The following is a 17,170-nucleotide window of genomic DNA, read 5'->3' on the forward strand; positions in this document are numbered from 1 at the left end:
CCTTCGGTCAGCTGTAGTGACAAAGGGATTGATCACAGATCTCCCAGCTGTGGAGGGTGCACTTACAGTGTGGCTGTGCAATTTAACATCCATCCTTATCTGATAGAAAGGACCTGATCTGGCAAGCACAGGTGATCACTTCCAGCAGCAGCGAAGAAAACATCGCGCTCTGAAAAAACTACCGCGTTCCCTGAAATCCAAAATCTGCTGCTGCCTTTTCATTGTACTGTTTTTGTGTCGTGGCTCTTTGTTTCTAGACCGTCTATCGGCGATTGAGGGGCCCAGCCCAGCCCGACAAACCCACGACACCTGTGTCTCCTTCCACAGCAGCACCTCTGCTCTATACAAGCTCGTACCTGACTCGAACAAATAAATATCTAGGGCTGGACTCCGTGAATCCAGCAGATTTCAGAGCGGCGGCCACGGAGATGGAGAAAAATGGTATGTGCCAGGAGAGTGAAGAACAGACAAAGCTGAAGGGTTTTCTTGTGGTTTGGAATTTCCAATGCGTACGGTTTACTTGGTATTCTGAGGCGAGCTGCCACGTCACAAAACGAATTTGTTTCATGAAGTTAAACAAATTCCTATTGCTTGTCACAGAGGGATAAAAGGATATTTTCTTTTTTGGATAAATAAATGAGATAGTGATCACGGAGCATTTAGGTATCAGAGCTGGGGAAAGAGGTTCCCCTGGTACAGAGTATGTCAGGATGACTTGGGGAGAGCTGGCAGCTGGGGTAACCTTCCTGGCTCTGCTGAGGGAAGGAGCGTCAGTATCCAGCTGTAGTAGGACACTGAGATTCCATTTCAGTTGGTTTAATAGCGCCTTTGTAATATAACACAAGGCAAGATGACCTTGATCAGCTTGAAAAAAACCCCAGAACCGTAGTAGAAAGCACAGATGTAAATCACCGAAACCAAAGCAGTCTTTCTTTGCTTGGCCAGAGTGTGAAGATCAGGATTCAGATGACAGATCCCTGAACAAACAGTCGATCCGAGAGCGGCGACGGCCAAAGGAGAGACGGAGAGGCACTGGCATCATCTTCTCAACACAAGATGTAAGTTTGAGTTCCTTAGAAAGAGAAACTCCAGGGTGAATTTTCTTCCAGTTCCAAGCTTCATGGTTTTCTTCCCAGTCCACTCATTTCCCATTAGTTCTTTGCTCTCCAGCTCTCTTGTAGACTGGCATATCCAGAGATCTCACATCCCTGTTTGACCTCTGTCAGACCGAGCAGCAGGCTCTGGGCAGCCTGTTCCTGACCCATATCATGGGAACCCTGCAGGACTGGGAAAGGGCCCACATGGGAGAGGAGATATTCAAAGTTAAATTCCTTTGGAAGGAGGGCATGAACCACCTGAAGTATTTTCAAATTTCTTCAAGCACAAATTTGTCTGCTCTTTAGGCCCCTTGAAAGAAAGACAAGAAGAAAAAACTTGTGTCTGGGTCCCCTCCCAGCACCAGGGAACACTCACAGCAGAAGCGCAGAAGAGCTGTCTGTGTCGTGGTCAATTCTATTAGTCCTGGTTTCAGAGGATTTCTTCAGTCTGAGGGAAGAAATCCAACCCTCCAAACTTTGGTTAGAGCCTCCGGTAGGGAAATAGATCACCTTTTTCAGGAGAGAATAAGAATTATGTAGTTATGGTTAACAAGTTGAGTCCAGAGTCAGCTGGGATGCTGTGGTAGTTCACATCTGCTCCATGAAATCCTGGAGCAGTCACAAAGGGCAGTGGCTTAGAGATGCTACACAAGTGCAGGATACCTGGGAGGAGGAGACTTCCCCCCTGGAGTCTGACTGAACTGGAGATACTTTTGGAAGTCAATATTATGTTAGTATTTCAGATATGCAGCTCTTCCAGGTTTTTTCTCTCAGTGTATTAGTGACTTCTTCCCAAATCCTCAGAAGCACTGAAATGGCAGGAGCCATCTCAAGAGAGTCATTGTGTCCTCAATACCAAGATCTTCTAAATAGCCATTAGGACACCAAACCTGATCTACTGATTAGCCAAAAGCATCTGGACAGGCATTGCTTTTGACAGAAGTTTTCTTAACAATAGCATCAAATAATTTGTTCACTGAAAGGGTAATTAAGGGACTTGTACAGGCTGCCCAGAGCAGTCACCATTCCTGGTAGGGTTCAAAACACACACAGACACTTTGTGCTTTGGTGGAGTTGACATGGTGTGTTTGGTCACAGGTTGGACTTGTTGGTCTTGGACTTTTCCACCCTTAATGATTCTGTGATTCTGCAAACAACACATTACCTTCTTGGGATAAAATTTTGTTGTCTCCAGAGCTGCCTAATTACATTGTTTGCCTTTCCTCCTAGGATGATGATGAAGTTGATGGAAACGAGGAAGTGAAGGAAACTCGGGTAAGTGATACCACGTGTCTGAATCGTTGATGTGTCGCTCTTGGGTGTTGGTGGCAGAGTGTTCTGTGGCTTTTTCTCTTGCCTGTAGGAGAGGTTCAGGCTTTGCTCAGGAGTATGAGCAAGGAAGTAGTTCCAAGCAGCAAATTCCTTACTGATTTCTCTTATGAAAGATCAGGTATATCTGCAGAGTGGCCTGAGTTCAGTGTTGGCTCCTGGAGAGCTGCACGGGAGTTGTGGAACCTAGAGGAAATGCAGCAGGGGCTGCAGTGCCAGGGCATTGAGATCTCCGGTGTCCTGGGGAAGGTGTGATCTTGGTTCTTGGGATTGCTGTTATTTTGGACAGGATGTTATGTGTTTCTGAAATCTGCTCTCCTGTCTCCTCACGGATTTGTTTTCTTGTGGGGAAATGGTCTTTGCAGGCAGCACATCAGAGGTTGTTCCCCTGTTCTTGAAATAGTCTCATCCTTTAAGGCCCTTTCTTTCCTTTTACAATAATTACTGAGTCTTTCCAAATTACCTTGGTTTCCTTTGGTTTTGTTTGTCTTTGTCTGAAACACATTTGAGCCTGACAGCATGACTGACTCTGACAGTGTCAAAGCTAAATACCTTTCCAAGCTATTAAAGTGCAGTGTGGAAGACCTGGGAGAAATAGCAAATGCATAGGGGTCAGCCTGCTTGTGGGATGTTTCATTTTTACTGGAGAACATTGAACTTGGGGCAGCCTTTTCCTATACTTTGCAATGCAGTAGAGTGATTAAAGCATCATTTAGTTGGAATTTAACAGGTTCTTTGCAGAAAATTGGCAATAACACTCTTCAGACTCTGTTTTCCTCCTTGCAATGTTCAGTCAGAATGCGGCAAAGTCACGGCAAGCCTTGCTGGGACCAGAGACTCACGTGGGGCTGGGATGGCTTTTAGTGTGTGCTTATCTTTCCATGCCAGCCTTTGCTTTCCCAATGCTTACTTTGCACTTTACTCCACTTGAAATGTGAGATATTCCTGCTCACAGAACCATCACCTGCTTCAAGGAGGCCAGCTCTTCCCACAGGAGTTCCTGCTCATCACAGCGCAGGGTTTCTTGAAATCTTCACTGAGCCCTGCAGGAAAGATTTGGCCATTTATCGTCATTAAAATTGTTTTGACATTTCTGCTGCCTCACAGTAAGACTGAAGGAGGGGAGTTTTGTAATGTGTAAAAAGTAATCGTAATAGGGACACTTTGTTTCCAGCAGGCGTGTTGGGGACTTGCTGGGAATGTCTTGTTCTTCTGGGAAGTTGTCCCAGATTACCTAAATTAAGACAAAAGAGTAGCTGAGGCCGCAGGTTTGGAGCCTTCCTGGAGCCGAGTCCTAAAATCGCTTAAGATTTTATTGAGCACAGTCCTCACTGCTCATGTAAATGGATAAGCTACACTTTGGGAGAACCCAGCTGCCCAAAAATTCAAGGTCACCTAGTCTCTTACAATTAATAATGCTGATTTTCCCCAAATTAACAGCAAGAATTCCTTTTGTCTGACACTTCCCATGATCCACCTAACAGCAGAGCAACTTCCCTTCAGTTCCATCAGCCCTCTTGTGCAGGTGCTTCAGGGCACCAGCACTGTGGTTTCTTATGCACCCAATGTACTTTAGACCTGGCTTAGACTCTCCTCCCACTCTGCTGGAGCTGTTTCACCCATTTCCCCAGTCCTCTTGTTTTTATGCAGTTCCAAGTTTATTTTCTTGAATGCGTGCCTCCAGCATCATGTCACTTGATCAGTCTTCTCTGGTTTATTTGAGATCCAAATCAGAGATTTGTGTCCTAGCTGGCCATCACTTTGGCATGAATCATGGAACAGCTCTCTGTTTTCAGTTCTAGTGCCAATAAGAGAGTACAGTTAATAATCATTAATTCTTCAGCAACTGTAGTTCTAGAATGGCAGGTGCCAAATGTCACCAGGTTGTGAACTTGAACAGTCTGGAGTGTCCCATTTTAGAAGCAGAGCCCCAAAGAATCTGATTTTATGGGAACAGTTGCATTTTTTTCTCCAGTGTTTATATCATGGCTGCTATCAGGATGATTTTCATGGAGGCCCAAAAAAGGCCTTACTTGAAATCCCTCCTCCAAGCTCTGCAGTGCTGGAGACTAGCGCAGGAAAGGTAAAGGCAGTTCTTAGGAAAAAAATAGGAGCAAATCCATGTTGTTCTAATTCTCAGAAGTGGATGAATTATTTTGTCTGAGCTCATGAGCACCAGAGTGGGAAACCAGCCCAGACACTTTGGCTGAGGTTTAGGCAACTAAGAGATCTCATAGTGGGATGTGTCAGGATCCTCCGTGTGTTCTGCTCCCACCCCACCTCCCTCCTTGGGATGCAGACTGCCTGGGTACACTGTGGAAAGTTGGAAGAGCAGATGAAGTTTTATTGTGGAATAAAAGTTCAAGGGTACAAGGACTTCAGCTGGAAAAAGCCTCTGGGGAAGCAGCTTTAAGAGAGGTTTTTCTGTGATTCCAATGGGAAGGAGCTGCAAAGGAAGGAGTTTTTGTGTGGTCCGGGGAGACCTGAGCTCAAAACAGAGATGGGGGAAAAGCTTGGCTACAGTTTTGTCTGTGTTTCTCAGAAAATAAAAATTGTGAGAGTCTGAAAGCTTGTGTTAGATCCAGACTGAGCCACTGGGAAACCTTCTGTGTTCCCTCAAGGCACTGGCTGCAAAATACCAATGCGATTTCCAGTCTTGGTGAGGCAACAGAGTCAGTGCAGATAGGGATCAGTGTTCTAGTCTGGGATGCAGCAGCTGGAGGATGATGAGGAAGACTAAAGAGAGTGTTCCAGTGTTCCACTTCAGAGCAGGTTTTCTTTATCCCTGACTCTGGTGGCTTTGACTTGGCCTTGACTTAAAATAATAGAATCGATTACAGACTGGTGTGGGTGGGAAGGGACCTTAAAGCCCATCCAGTGCCACTCCCTGCCATGGGCAGGGACACCCCCCTCTATCCCAGGGTGCTCCAAGCCCAATCCAACCCAGCCTTGGACACTTCCAGGGTTGGGGCAGCCAGAGCTGCTCTGGGCAACTTCTGCCATTGCTATTGCAAAGCAGGAACAATTAGGAGCAAATTTGGAAGAGAAATACATTTTAAATGACAGAGTGTAGAGAACAAGTAGAAAATGTTTATAATCATTTAAAGAATTGTTTCTCATTGCAGTTCTCTGCTGGAGCATTACAGATGTGCCTCACCCATGGGAGAGTTTGTCAAATGAAAACTTTAAATTCAGAGGAATACACTGAGTGTTGTGTTCATAAAATAGAATTTCTGGGCAGTAAAAGTATCAAACAAAATGTCTGTTGTCATGAACTGCCTTCAGGACAGTCTGTATAGCCCAGTATAAACCCCAGACACACTAATGGAATTAAGTTTTATAGAGGAATAGCACTGAAACGTTTGATTGTGAATTACTGTTGCAGTAAGTGGATTAAATAGGCTCCATTCCTGTCTCCCTGTGCTTTGATTTATGGAACGAACCAGGCTCACTCTGGTTTGTAAATAAGTGTTCTGCCTGCTTGTACTGTTACCATGAAATCACCAGATGCAACTAGATACCAATATAAATTAAATCTCTGTCGTAGAAGGGCTGAATTTCTAAGCTTAATTCCATGAGTTCTAAGGGACGACGAACAAACTGGAAAATTCCTTATACAAACTCAATGTCTTAACGTTATTGCTGACTCGGAGCTATGACCTGGGAGTCCTGATTTTGGTGTGTCCTATTTTTCACCTGTATTTTGCTTTTTAGTGCCACTTTATCCTTCCACAGAGGCTTTAGTTCAGCTTTTGTCGCCATGCTGTTTGCCTTTTGTGGCAGATGGATGTGATGAACAGCTAGAAGTTCAGGAATAGCTTTTGTTAAGTGTTTTGTGAGTGTCCTGTTGTAGCCAGAGCGGGTGTCCTGGGAGCCCTGGGGGTCCCCAGTTGTTGCTGCCCCTTTTCCCAGTGTCGTGCAGCCAACCCCGTGCCTCTGGACTGTGTTTGGAAGCCAAGGAAGGCTCCAAGTCCTCTGCTTTCAGGACTCACATTGCCTAATATGGTAAGGTATGTCTGCAAGGGTTGAGCTATTTTGTTGGGATACAAGGGAAAGCTGACCAGTAAAAGGAACAAAATAGGTGAACTTCTGGCCAGCTGATAAGAAACTGAAATCCTTTCAATCCAGACAGTGCTATATGGTAGTGTTCATCCTATGCTTCATTGCTGCTGGCCCGGGGTCCCTTCTAGGGATTAAGGATATGAGTGTTTTCCCCTGGTTTTACCCTTGAATGTTTATTTCTAGCAGAGATGTGGTGTGATGTGGGAGGGAAACCATCTGGCTCCTGTCCAAGGGCACGTAGGTGGCACCATGCGTCACTTGCATCGTGTAGTTAAATTAGAGAGCATTTAATTCTGTGTAACATAAGGCTGGGAGATATTGGCTCTGTTTAGTCCTGTTTATAAACAAATTGCTCTAATGGGTTGTGTATGCTGCAAGGAAAGTTCTTTAATATGTATAGCAATATGAAATAGCAGCAAAGTGCTGCAGGAAGGAGCAGGAGCTGAGGCTTTGCTATAGAGCTTGAATGTGATGAAGAACATCCTCATTGTGTCTGGAGTGCTCTGGATTCTCTGGGAGATGGAGGGGGAAAACAGCAGAGAAATTAAAATTCATTCTGCAAATATTCCTACAAAAATGCTTCACATCTGCACAGAGGATTCGCCTTGTGAGTTCTCCACCCTGATGTGCTTTTGTTGGTTTTTCTTAAACTCAGTATATGGAGAAGGGCATTAGCCTGGCTGGCTGCTTTCCCTCTCGTTACAGCACTTCACTCCTCGGCCCAGCTCTGAGCACCAGTTTGCAGCTCGGGGAAAACGTACTGTTTGTGCCTAAAGCCATGTGACCCGAGTGGGTTATGTGACTACGGGGTTACAGCTAAATCCCTTCAGGTGAATTCCTCTAACTCACCAAGCTGCTGAATTAGGAAGGTGTAATGTGAAACAGTGATGGGGATGAGTAACACAAAACCAGCTAAAATCTGTGAGTCCTGGGAAGATGAAGCAAAACAGCCAATCCTCCAGGAGTGATACGCAAGGTCACAAACTTGTAACTGTTGAAGGTAACTTTATGCTTTAGCAGATTGCTGTCAGACTTGTCTGAGGTGACTGATCTTTCTCAGTTGTCAGCAAGTCATTCCCCTGCAGCCATGGGGCTGGGGTTGGCCCTGCAGCAGCCACCCACAGCTGCCTTGGCTGCTGATGGCATTGCTGGAGGCCTGTGCAGTCAGTTCAGATGATCCCAGATCACCCCAGGCTCCTTTCCCTTTGCACCCATGGCAGCTATTGCACACGGTCCCCTTGTATTCTTCCCAGGAGCTGGGAGCAGTGTGCTGGACAGGGTGGCAGCAGGATCCGTGACACGTGTGTGCTTCTTTCCAGTGCTGTGTGGACACAGCACGGCCGCTCCAGGAAACGGGAGTGCTCGCTTCGGGGTGAATGTTAGCCCAGACCCACTGGCCTGAGGAGCAGCATTGCTCCTGGACCATATCCCAGAGACACAATAAATCTCCCTACTGTTTTGTGTCTATTAATAGTTATCATTTTTGACTTTTTAAAGGTTAACAGTGTATGGTTGTGCCTATACATGAAACAGAGTATCCCATCATTTTTAGTGGGAAGCTGTCAAAATCTGTCTCCTCGTGACATGTTCAAAACTATGGAAAGGAGAAATATCTCTGATTGCTGAGCTACTTGGAACAGGTTCTGGGCTCCTCTGGGAGCTGATAATCATACCTCAGTGTCAGTCATCCAGTGGGCTGGGGGAGGATGTCTCTCCTGATGTGATTGAAGTCATCCTCCAAAAAAATCTGATCTGCTGAATTAAAACTCCTGCCTACAGCAGGAGATTTCTGGGTAGGCCCTGATGGCTGTGTCATGGTGACACATGGCTGTGTCATAGTGACACAGGTGTCTGCCTTGGAGAAAAGGGACTGGGGGCAGTGGGAGGGGGCTGCAGCACATGGGATTGAGATGTGTCATGCTCAGGCCCTGCTGTCTGGCCCTTCTCCCCAGTGTGGGAATCTGCATCCAGCTCTGGGGTCCCAGCGCAGGAAGGATGTGGAACTGCTGGAATGAGTCCAGAGGAGCCCGTGGAGCTGCTCTGAGGCCTGGACCCCTCTGCTCTGGAGCCAGGCTGGGAGAGCTGGGGGTGTTCACATGGAGAGGAGAAGGCTCCAGGGAGAGCTCAGAGCCCCTTCCAGTGCCTGAAGGGGCTCCAGGAGAGCTGGAGAGGGACTTGGAGCAAGCTTGGCATGGACAGGACAAGAGAGGAATGACTTCCACTGCCAGAGGGCAGGGTTAGATGGAATATGGAGAAGGAATTCTTGGCTGTGAGGGTGGTGAGGCTCTGTCATGGGGTCCCCAGAGAAGCTGTGGCTGCCCTGTGCCTGGAAGTGTCCAAGGCCAGGTTGGACAGGGCTTGGAGCAGCCTGGGTTGGTTGCAGGTGTCCCTGCCTGTGCTGGGGGTGGGATGAGATGTGCTTTAAGGTCCCTCCCAAGCCAAACCATTCTTACTCCAGTATTCTATGGATGTTTCTCTCTGGCAAAACCCCCATGAAGCCAATTGTCCTCATCTGCTGCCATCCTGTGCAGGCTGGTGCCATCACACATTTATGTATTAAATTATTTGTCTCCCAGACATATCCAGAAGGAATGAAAAGCAGGAGCTGTATTGTCTCATGGCTAGCAGTGAACTTAGGAGTAATCTAAATTTGTTTGGAAAATTGGAGTCAAAATCTCTGGCAATAAAATATCGTTTGGAAACAACCACTGTAGGGAAAATGGTATGTTGCTGTGATATGTGTGGTGATGTTGTTTGTCCCTTTTGTCTTTAAAAGGTCACTTTCTGTTCAGAGTTTATAACCTCCCACATGCTTCTCTTCAGAAAAAGCCTCATGTTTAGAGTCATTGTTAGTTTTTTGCTCTTGGACATGGACTTTCCCTATGAAAAGTAACATTATTTGGCAGAAGCTGCTTCATTGTTCGGTATGTCAAGATGTTGAGTCCTTAAGCTGCAAAACTCCTTCTGGGCAGGAATTTCCCACCTGCTCTTGTTAATTTATATCCTGTTGCTCATTACAGGGAACCTATAAGAAAAATGGAGAGGGACTTTTTACTAGAGCTTGTCACATGTAGTGACAGGACAAGGTGAAACATTTTCCCGCTGTCAGATGAGAGGTTTAGATCAGGTATTTGGAAGAAATTCTCCCCTGTGAGGGTGGTGAAGCCCTGGCAAGGTTGCCCAGGGAAGCTGTGGCTGCCCCATGCCTGGAAGTGTCCGAGAATGGGTTGGCCAGGGCTTGGAGCAGCCTGGGGTAGTTTAAGGTGTCCCTGCCCAGGAGGTAGAACTGGATGAGCTTTAAGGTCCCTTCAAACCATTTGTGGTTCTGTAGGAGGTACCCACCAGGTACCCAGTGCTGGGCACTGCTGTGGGTGGGTTTGAGTGGGTGTTTTACCTTATAGGTCACCTTCCACTGACCTCAGATTTCATCCTTGGCAGTGGACAAAACCTTCTGCACCACAGCGTGCTGCTGGTGAGGGATGGTCAGAAATAGGCTTGAAGCACAGTTAGGTGACATTGTGTTGAAGTTACAGATTTGCCTGGCCATTGGCACTGGAATATTGTGTGTTGGCCATTCACTTGCACATCTGAGCTGACAGACAGGTTTTACAGCCATGGAGTGGCTGGGGTGGGTGGAGAATCTGATGAATGTAGATAAAGAGCAGAAAGGATCATGACTATTGTGAGGGCCCTGAGATTTTTATTTCTCTATGTCATATTTTGGAAAGTCCCTTAGCTTGAAATAGCTGTTTCCATCTGGTTCTTGTACTGCTGTTTGCTTTCTCAGCTTCCCTGACTGTTGAATGGCCTGTTCGTAGCTGTGCAAATTACTGTTGTGTTCCTCCATGTAAGAAACCTGGCGGGGAAGGGGGAACCTGTCAGAAAACACTGAGTGCAGTTGCCAGACAGCTTCCCCTGGAATATATTATGTTCCAACACTACTTTACCCTTAATGGTTAGAACTGGATGAAATCTGTTGAGTTTTTGCATGAGAACTGGACTTGTGAGTGGACGGAGCAAAGCATCTCTCTGGATTTGCTGAAACCGGTCCAGAGAAGGGTGTCAGAGCTAGAGAAGAGTCTGGAGCACAGTTCTGATGAGGAGAAGCTGAGGGTGCTGGAGAGACTCAGCCTGGAGAAAAGGAGGCTCAGGAGGGACCTTCTGGCTCTGCACAACTCCCTGACAGGAGGGGGCAGCCAGGGGAGGTCAGGCTGTGCTCCCAGGGAACAGCCGCTAGTTGAGACAGGGGAAGTTCAGGTTGGTTATTAGGAACAATTTCTTCCCTGAAGGGCTGGTCAGGCCCTGCCCAGGGCAGTGGTGGAGGCACCATCCCTGGGGGCATTCAAAAAACATGTGGATGTGGCACTTGGGATGTGGGTTAGTGGTGAACATGGCAGAAGTGGGGGGAGAGTTGGGCTCAAAGGTTTTTCCAGCAGTCCTTGATCCTGTGATTCTGTGATTTTATTGCGATGCTTTTTTTGAACAAAGCACAGTACTGAGTTCAGGAAAAAAGCCCCACTGTGAAAAGACAGAGACAGGTTTTGAGTGGACATGAAGCAACCTCTCCACAGGCACCAGACCAGTCTCTGGTGTACAGACCTGGCCAGGATTGTGACATGACAATAGGCAGTGCTGGGGTTGCCTCAGGGGTTGTGCCCGTGCCATTTACAGTCTGAATGGAATCCTGTCTGTGATCTTAGAGACTTCTGTGTTTTGCAAAGCTGCCACGTCTGTCCCCTTCAACAGGAGCCTTTTGTGGTGCTGGTTTGTTGTTTCTGGTTATTGCCACTGTTGCCACCCATTTCTGTAACCTCTCACCATCAGCCTCTGTCAGGGGAGGGTCAGGCTGGATCTCAGGGAAAGGTTCTTCCCCCAGAGGTGCTGGGCACTGCCCAGGCTCCCCAGGGAATGGGCACGGCCCCGAGGCTGCCAGAGCTCCAGGTGCGTTTGGACAATGCTCCTAGGGATGCCCAGGATGGGATTGTTTGGGTGTCTGTGCAGGGCAGGGGTTGGACTGGATGATCCCTGTGGGTCACTTCTGACTCAGGGAATCCTGCCCTGTGCTCTGCAGATGGAAGTGTTCCCTCCTCCAATTCAGATTCCATTTATAGAAAACTCCAGCAGAGCCTGCACATCCCATTTACAGAACAGCTACTGCCTGACCACGTTGCTTTGCTCCATTCCTGCAGCCCAGTGTAACCCTGGCTGCCTTCTGCAGTGCTAAACAAACCCTGCAAGCTGTAGTTGACCCTGGTAAAGCTTGAGGTTGATTTAAAAGTCATTTATTTATGGTAAGGTTTATACGTCATATACAGTTGCTGTACAGCAGTAGTAGTAATAATAATATTAATAATTAAATTTAATAAATCCTGAGATACAAAGTTCCATTAAATAAGCTAAAATCAAATGCCCAGAAGTACCAATTGTAGACTAGAGTACAAGAAATGTTTTAGTAACTTCTTTTGAAGGTGATAGGTGTTGGCATTGTTACTGGTAAAGGAATTCATACATATGTGTTTATACAGCTATATACAGACAGTTCCTTGGCTGTTCTGTACACACAGTTCCTTGGCTATACTTGCTGTATAACACATTAATTGCTGTAGTCCAGCAGCTCCTCAGCTGCCCATTACTATACCTCAGGAATAAAAATCTGTATTTTGGAGCCAGATTTTAGTTCTCTCACTGTACAAAGACATACTCGATCAAAATTAACTGCTCAGCTTGCCTGGTGTCATGAGAACGTGGCTGTTAATAAGCAATGCAAGAGGGTAAGAGTGGAGCAGAGTCACTACATTTTTTAGATTGAAAAAGACCAATTAAACAGAAGAAAACCATCAACCAACCAGTGCCATCAACGCCTGAGCTGGAGTCCAGTCCTTCTCTACTCCTTAAGCATCTCCATAGACAACGCAGAAAATTGTCAGGGAAAAACCCCAACCACCGCCCAGAACGCAGAACAGGTGAGAAGACTCGTGATCTTTTCCAGACTCAATGACACTGTGATTCTCTGGGTTCCGTGATCACTTTTGAAGATTTGCTTTTGGTCACATCCCCTAGGGTAAGTGACTGCGCTGCCAGTTCCAGATTCACTCATTGTGCACCAAAATGAGCAGTTTCTCTCCAGAACAAGCAGAATTTCTTTGCACAGAAAGTGAGGGGTGCAATGAATAAAGAGGTGACAGCAGGAGGCTTAACAAGACTCAGCCTTTTCTTTCCAGGTGAATTCCTTTCCCAGTGTTTTGGGACAGGACAGGATAGGGTGGATAGGGGCAGTTTACCACAAGATCCCGTGTGGAGAAAGCAGTGACTGGTTCCCTGGTGCAGTGGCCCTCCGGTTGTGCTCCTTGCTCCGGCTGTGGAGCGCTGGGTGTTAAACCTGAGCTGTTCCTGGCTGTTGGAGCCAGCCTCGGGCTGGTCATGGTTGTTCTTTGCAGATGACAGCTCTTGATCTGATCTGGATGTAGTGGGAGACAAGTGTAAGGCAAGGAGGATCCTCTTGTAGGACCAAAGCAGTGGTACCATGAGGGGTGCACAGACAGTGGCTGTTACTTTGGGCTGAAGTAAGCACCAATATCCTATGGTGGTGCTGATCACAGGATTATTGAACTTTGCCCACAGTATAAACACTGTTGCAAAGGGGGGAGGTGCAGAATTGTGGTGCTATGGATTTCAATTTTGTGAGCCAGTCCAGTGACATAAAAGCAGTAGGAAATCTAATTCTGACTCTGTCCTATAGAACCCAGGAGGGCAGTTCAATGGTAAATGGTTTTTTATGTTTAAACTGAATTTCTGGCACAGGTGGCCCAGAGAAGTTGTGACTGCCTCATCCCTGGAAGTGTTCAAGGCTAGGCTGGAGCAATCTGGTGGAAGGTGACCCTGGGCATAGCAGGGGCTGGAACAAAATGAATTTTAAGGTCCTTTCCAACCCAAACCATTCCAGAGTTCTCTTTTTTCTCTGGATATTTTACAGAATTGCTTTATACCTAGACACAGTATTTTCTACATGTATAATGATTTTGTAGTCTAACTCTTGGAAACAACTGCCAGTTTATTGTGTTCCATGTCTCCAGAGAAGTGTCACGAGAATAAATGCAATTTTACAGTTGATTTAGGTATTGCATAAAATTACAGATTTCAGTGATTCCCTGGACCAGCACGTGACTCGAGAGACAAACAGCACATTCTGCTCCTGCAGTGGGAAACCCAGAAGGGGAGGATGAGGAAGATTTGTTTAGTTGAACAGCAAACAGCTAACCTCTGTAGAAGGAGGTACCCAGGTATCAGAAGTGTCTGGAATGGCATGACATGATTATGGAGGATCTCTGTTTCTCAAAGGAAAGTGAGCAAAGTGGGCTCAGTGATAGGCTGGGGGCTCTGTCTGGAGAAAAGGAGGCTCAGGAGGGACCTTCTGGCTCTGCACAACTCCTGACAGGAGGGGACAGCCAGGGGTCGTTGGGCTCTGCTTCTGAGGAACAGCCTCTAGTTAAGACAGGGGAAGTTCAGGTTGATTATTAGGAACAATTTTCTTCCCTGAAGGGGTGGTCAGGCCCTGGCACAGCTGCCCAGGGCAGTGGTGGAATCAGCGTTCTTTGAAATGTTAAAAATATGTGCGGATGTGGCACCTGGGGACATGTGGTTAACGTGGCAGTGCTGGGGGAATGGTTGGACTCAATCTTAAAGATCTTTTCCAGCCTTGGCGATTCTGTGACAGGTTCAAAGGAAAACAGGAAGCCTGTTGCTTGCCTCTGCCTTTTCTGCCTGTCCAGTTGGGTTGTAATTCACAGGTAGCTGTGCAGCGCCGTGTTCTTGCATCAGTTGACCCAGCACAGGAGGGGCTCACAGCAAGGGCTGTGCCACTGTTGAGACCCCATCCTCAAAGGCTCAGTACCAGAGGTACCACAGGCTCCTCAGTGTGACTGGATCCTCCTGGCCTCCAGGTCAGTGTCCAAGGTGTCTGTTGGGAATGGTCCCCAGGAGTGCCCCGTGGTTCCCAGGGGAGCCTTGGTTGGCCAAGGATAAGATGGTGCCAGAGACCTTTGCCCTGCTCGGTGATCACAGCGTTGTGTGCTGGGGCAGGGGGGTCCCTGGCTGTGGTTCATTTAGCAGATGTAGGCAGGGAGGCCCTGAGGGAAGCTCACAGTGCTGAGAATGGCTGTGTGGGCCCAGTTTGTGTTTTCTGCCCCAGCTGAGCCCTGTGTGGCTGGAGAAACCATCGTGCTCCCCGGGACGTGCCTGCGCTGGGAGATGGAGGAGGTTTGGCTGCCGATGAAAGAACTCAGCTGGGTGGGAAGGAATTCAGTGAGGTACCCGGTGTGAAAAATGACAGCTGGGACTTTCAAGAGATAGTTTTGGGATGATTTGTTCCAAAAATACCAGCTACTCTCATTCTTCAAGTTGTATTAGAATTCTGGTCTCCCAAGAGGGCTTCTCCTCCTCTGCACTCAGGGAATGTGCCGTGGGCTTGCATCACCTCTGAGCATCACCGCAGCTCTGGATTTAACTCCCAGATTTGTTGCCCATTTTTGTCTGCTGCAGGTTGGAATGTTGCAGTGCTGCTGACATTTGTTTTACCAGCATCGTGTTCTGTAGGTGAAGATTTTCAACACTGATAAAAAGGGTGTATGTATTTTCCTCTCAAACATTTAGCTCAGGGTTTCATCCTATTTCTGGTACATCGTTTTCTTACATATGAGTTCTCCTGTATAACTAATTTTAAAAATGGAGTACAAACGCAGGTGTCATCACCAAAGAAATGGAGAGGACAGACATATGAATGGAAAAGGAAGTAGAATCTGCTGAGCTGGAAGGGACCCACAAGGACCATCCTGTCCAACCCCTGGCCCTGCCCAGGATGCTCCAAAAATCCCATCCTGGGCATCCCTGAGAGCATTGTGCAAATGCTCCTGAAACTCTGGCAGCCTCAGGGCCGTGCCCATTCCCTGGGGAGCCTGGGCAGTGCCCAGCACCTCTGGGGGAAGAACCTGACCACTTTTTGGGTGAAAGTCTATGAAGAGTGATCATAGCCAAGACCACAGCTCTAACTATGGGAATACACTCTTTCATGTGAATATGGGAAAGACATAATACTATAGTATAGTTGTGCTGCTATAATCCAAGGTGAGAAGAAACTTTAAGGTGATTTTGCCCAGAAATAAGCCAGAGAATGAAGTCAGCATTCAGACAGCCTTTGGGGATTGTGTGCAGTGGTTGTGGAAATGCTCATGGAAGGTGATTCTTGTGCATGTCTTTCTGAAAGCTGTATAAATATTCCTTAGTAAAGTACACAGCAGCACAGCTAAAGCATGGACTGGCCTGGTTCTGACTGAGGAATCTCCTGAACGGACAGGAACAGTTGGATCTAAACAATGACCTTGAACATGACAGAGCTGAGGCTGTGAGGAATAGCAGCACTGTGAAGGAGAGTCATGTTTCATACTTCCACTGGGGACTACTTGGAAGTAAACTGTACAGACCAGCAGGAAGAAACCCCTAAGTCAGGCATTTGTTGGAATAATGCTGAAACTTGGCATGTTTTACCATATTGCATCTCTTGCTGCTCTCTGTGTCCTGGCTAATCAAGCCCCTCCTTCTCTCTAAAATGAGTTACTGGCCACCAAGCTGTGTTTGTCAGTGTGAGATCTACACCGGGTCACTAAATAATTAGTATGGAATGGCTCGGGGTGTATTTTGGATTTGGGCTGTGAATTCTGGACCAAAATGTTGATTTTGGAGCCTTTCTACCCCTCCTCAGCAGAAACGTGACTGTGGAGGGATGTGAGAGTGGCTTGTTTGGGACTGGGTGGGAGGGGAAGCCAAACTGCAATTTAGAGCTGAGCAGCTCCACCTTGGTGACTAAGCTGGGCTTTGTCAGCCCTGGAGCTGGGATTGGGACACTCCAGTGCACCACTGGCCAGTTCGCCCAGTTTCACTTCACTGTTTTGAAACTCCTGAAACTGAGACTGGTGTGAAAGGATCACCCTGTGTGCAGAGTCTATAAATATGCATCTGAAGTGTCTGAATTACCTTGTTGTAGAGCAGAGTTGGGCTCCAGGCACAGGGAGAGGCGTGTGATGAGTGCAATAGATGGAGGCTGGAAAGATCAAGGTCCTGCCCCAGCCTCCTGGAGCAGCGGGGTGCCTGTCACTGCCTTCTTGTGTGTCTGGATTTCATTTCCTTACCTTGAAAGGGGAATGCAGAGATATTACCAGGCAGAATTAGACCTCTCCAAACCCCTCTTCCCTCCCCTGCTGTCGGTGGATAATTAGTCCCCTCCTTCCTTGTGATGAAGTATCGAGAAACCTGATCTCACTGTGACTTTCTTACAGCAGGAAAATCTGGCAGTCCCGTCTCCTGCTCCCCCTGGTTACACATGATGCTGCTTTTCCCCTGAAAAGTGAAGAAGCTGGATGGCAGGAGGAATTAGTGTAGCTGCTATTCCAAGCCCCTTCCCCAGCTGTGTGCCAGTTAAAATTACTCAGGTGCCAAGCAGGGTGCAAAAAGGGGCAAAATTTCAGAGCAACACAGAATGGGATAATACTCTTAAAATATATTTATATAGATACTATTCTGCACTTCACAGAATAGTCTGAATTGGAAGAGACTTTAATGCTCATCTCACTCCACTCCACTGCCATGTGCAGGGACACCTTCCACTAAACCAGGTTGCTCCAAGCCCCACC

At 47.2% G+C, this 17,170-nt stretch overlaps 1 protein-coding gene across 10 annotated transcripts in view; it reads left to right on the forward strand.

The window, feature by feature from the left end:
- Positions 1–17,170, forward strand: part of PPP1R12B (protein phosphatase 1 regulatory subunit 12B) — a 132,634-nt gene that overhangs the window by 82,822 nt on the left and 32,642 nt on the right. For all 10 annotated transcript variants that reach the window (XR_005703984.2, XM_040085701.2, XM_040085695.2 and 7 more), the window contains 3 exons: positions 258–441; positions 946–1,058; positions 2,328–2,372. Coding sequence is in view for 9 of the 10 variants with exons in the window: in XM_040085701.2 (XP_039941635.1) it covers positions 258–441; positions 946–1,058; positions 2,328–2,372 (342 nt within the window). In the remaining variant the exon portion in view is untranslated. The remainder of the gene's footprint in view (positions 1–257; positions 442–945; positions 1,059–2,327; positions 2,373–17,170) is intronic.

This window comes from Hirundo rustica, chromosome 24 (genome assembly GCF_015227805.2).
Source record: "Hirundo rustica isolate bHirRus1 chromosome 24, bHirRus1.pri.v3, whole genome shotgun sequence".
Classification (NCBI taxonomy): Eukaryota; Metazoa; Chordata; class Aves; order Passeriformes; family Hirundinidae; genus Hirundo; species Hirundo rustica.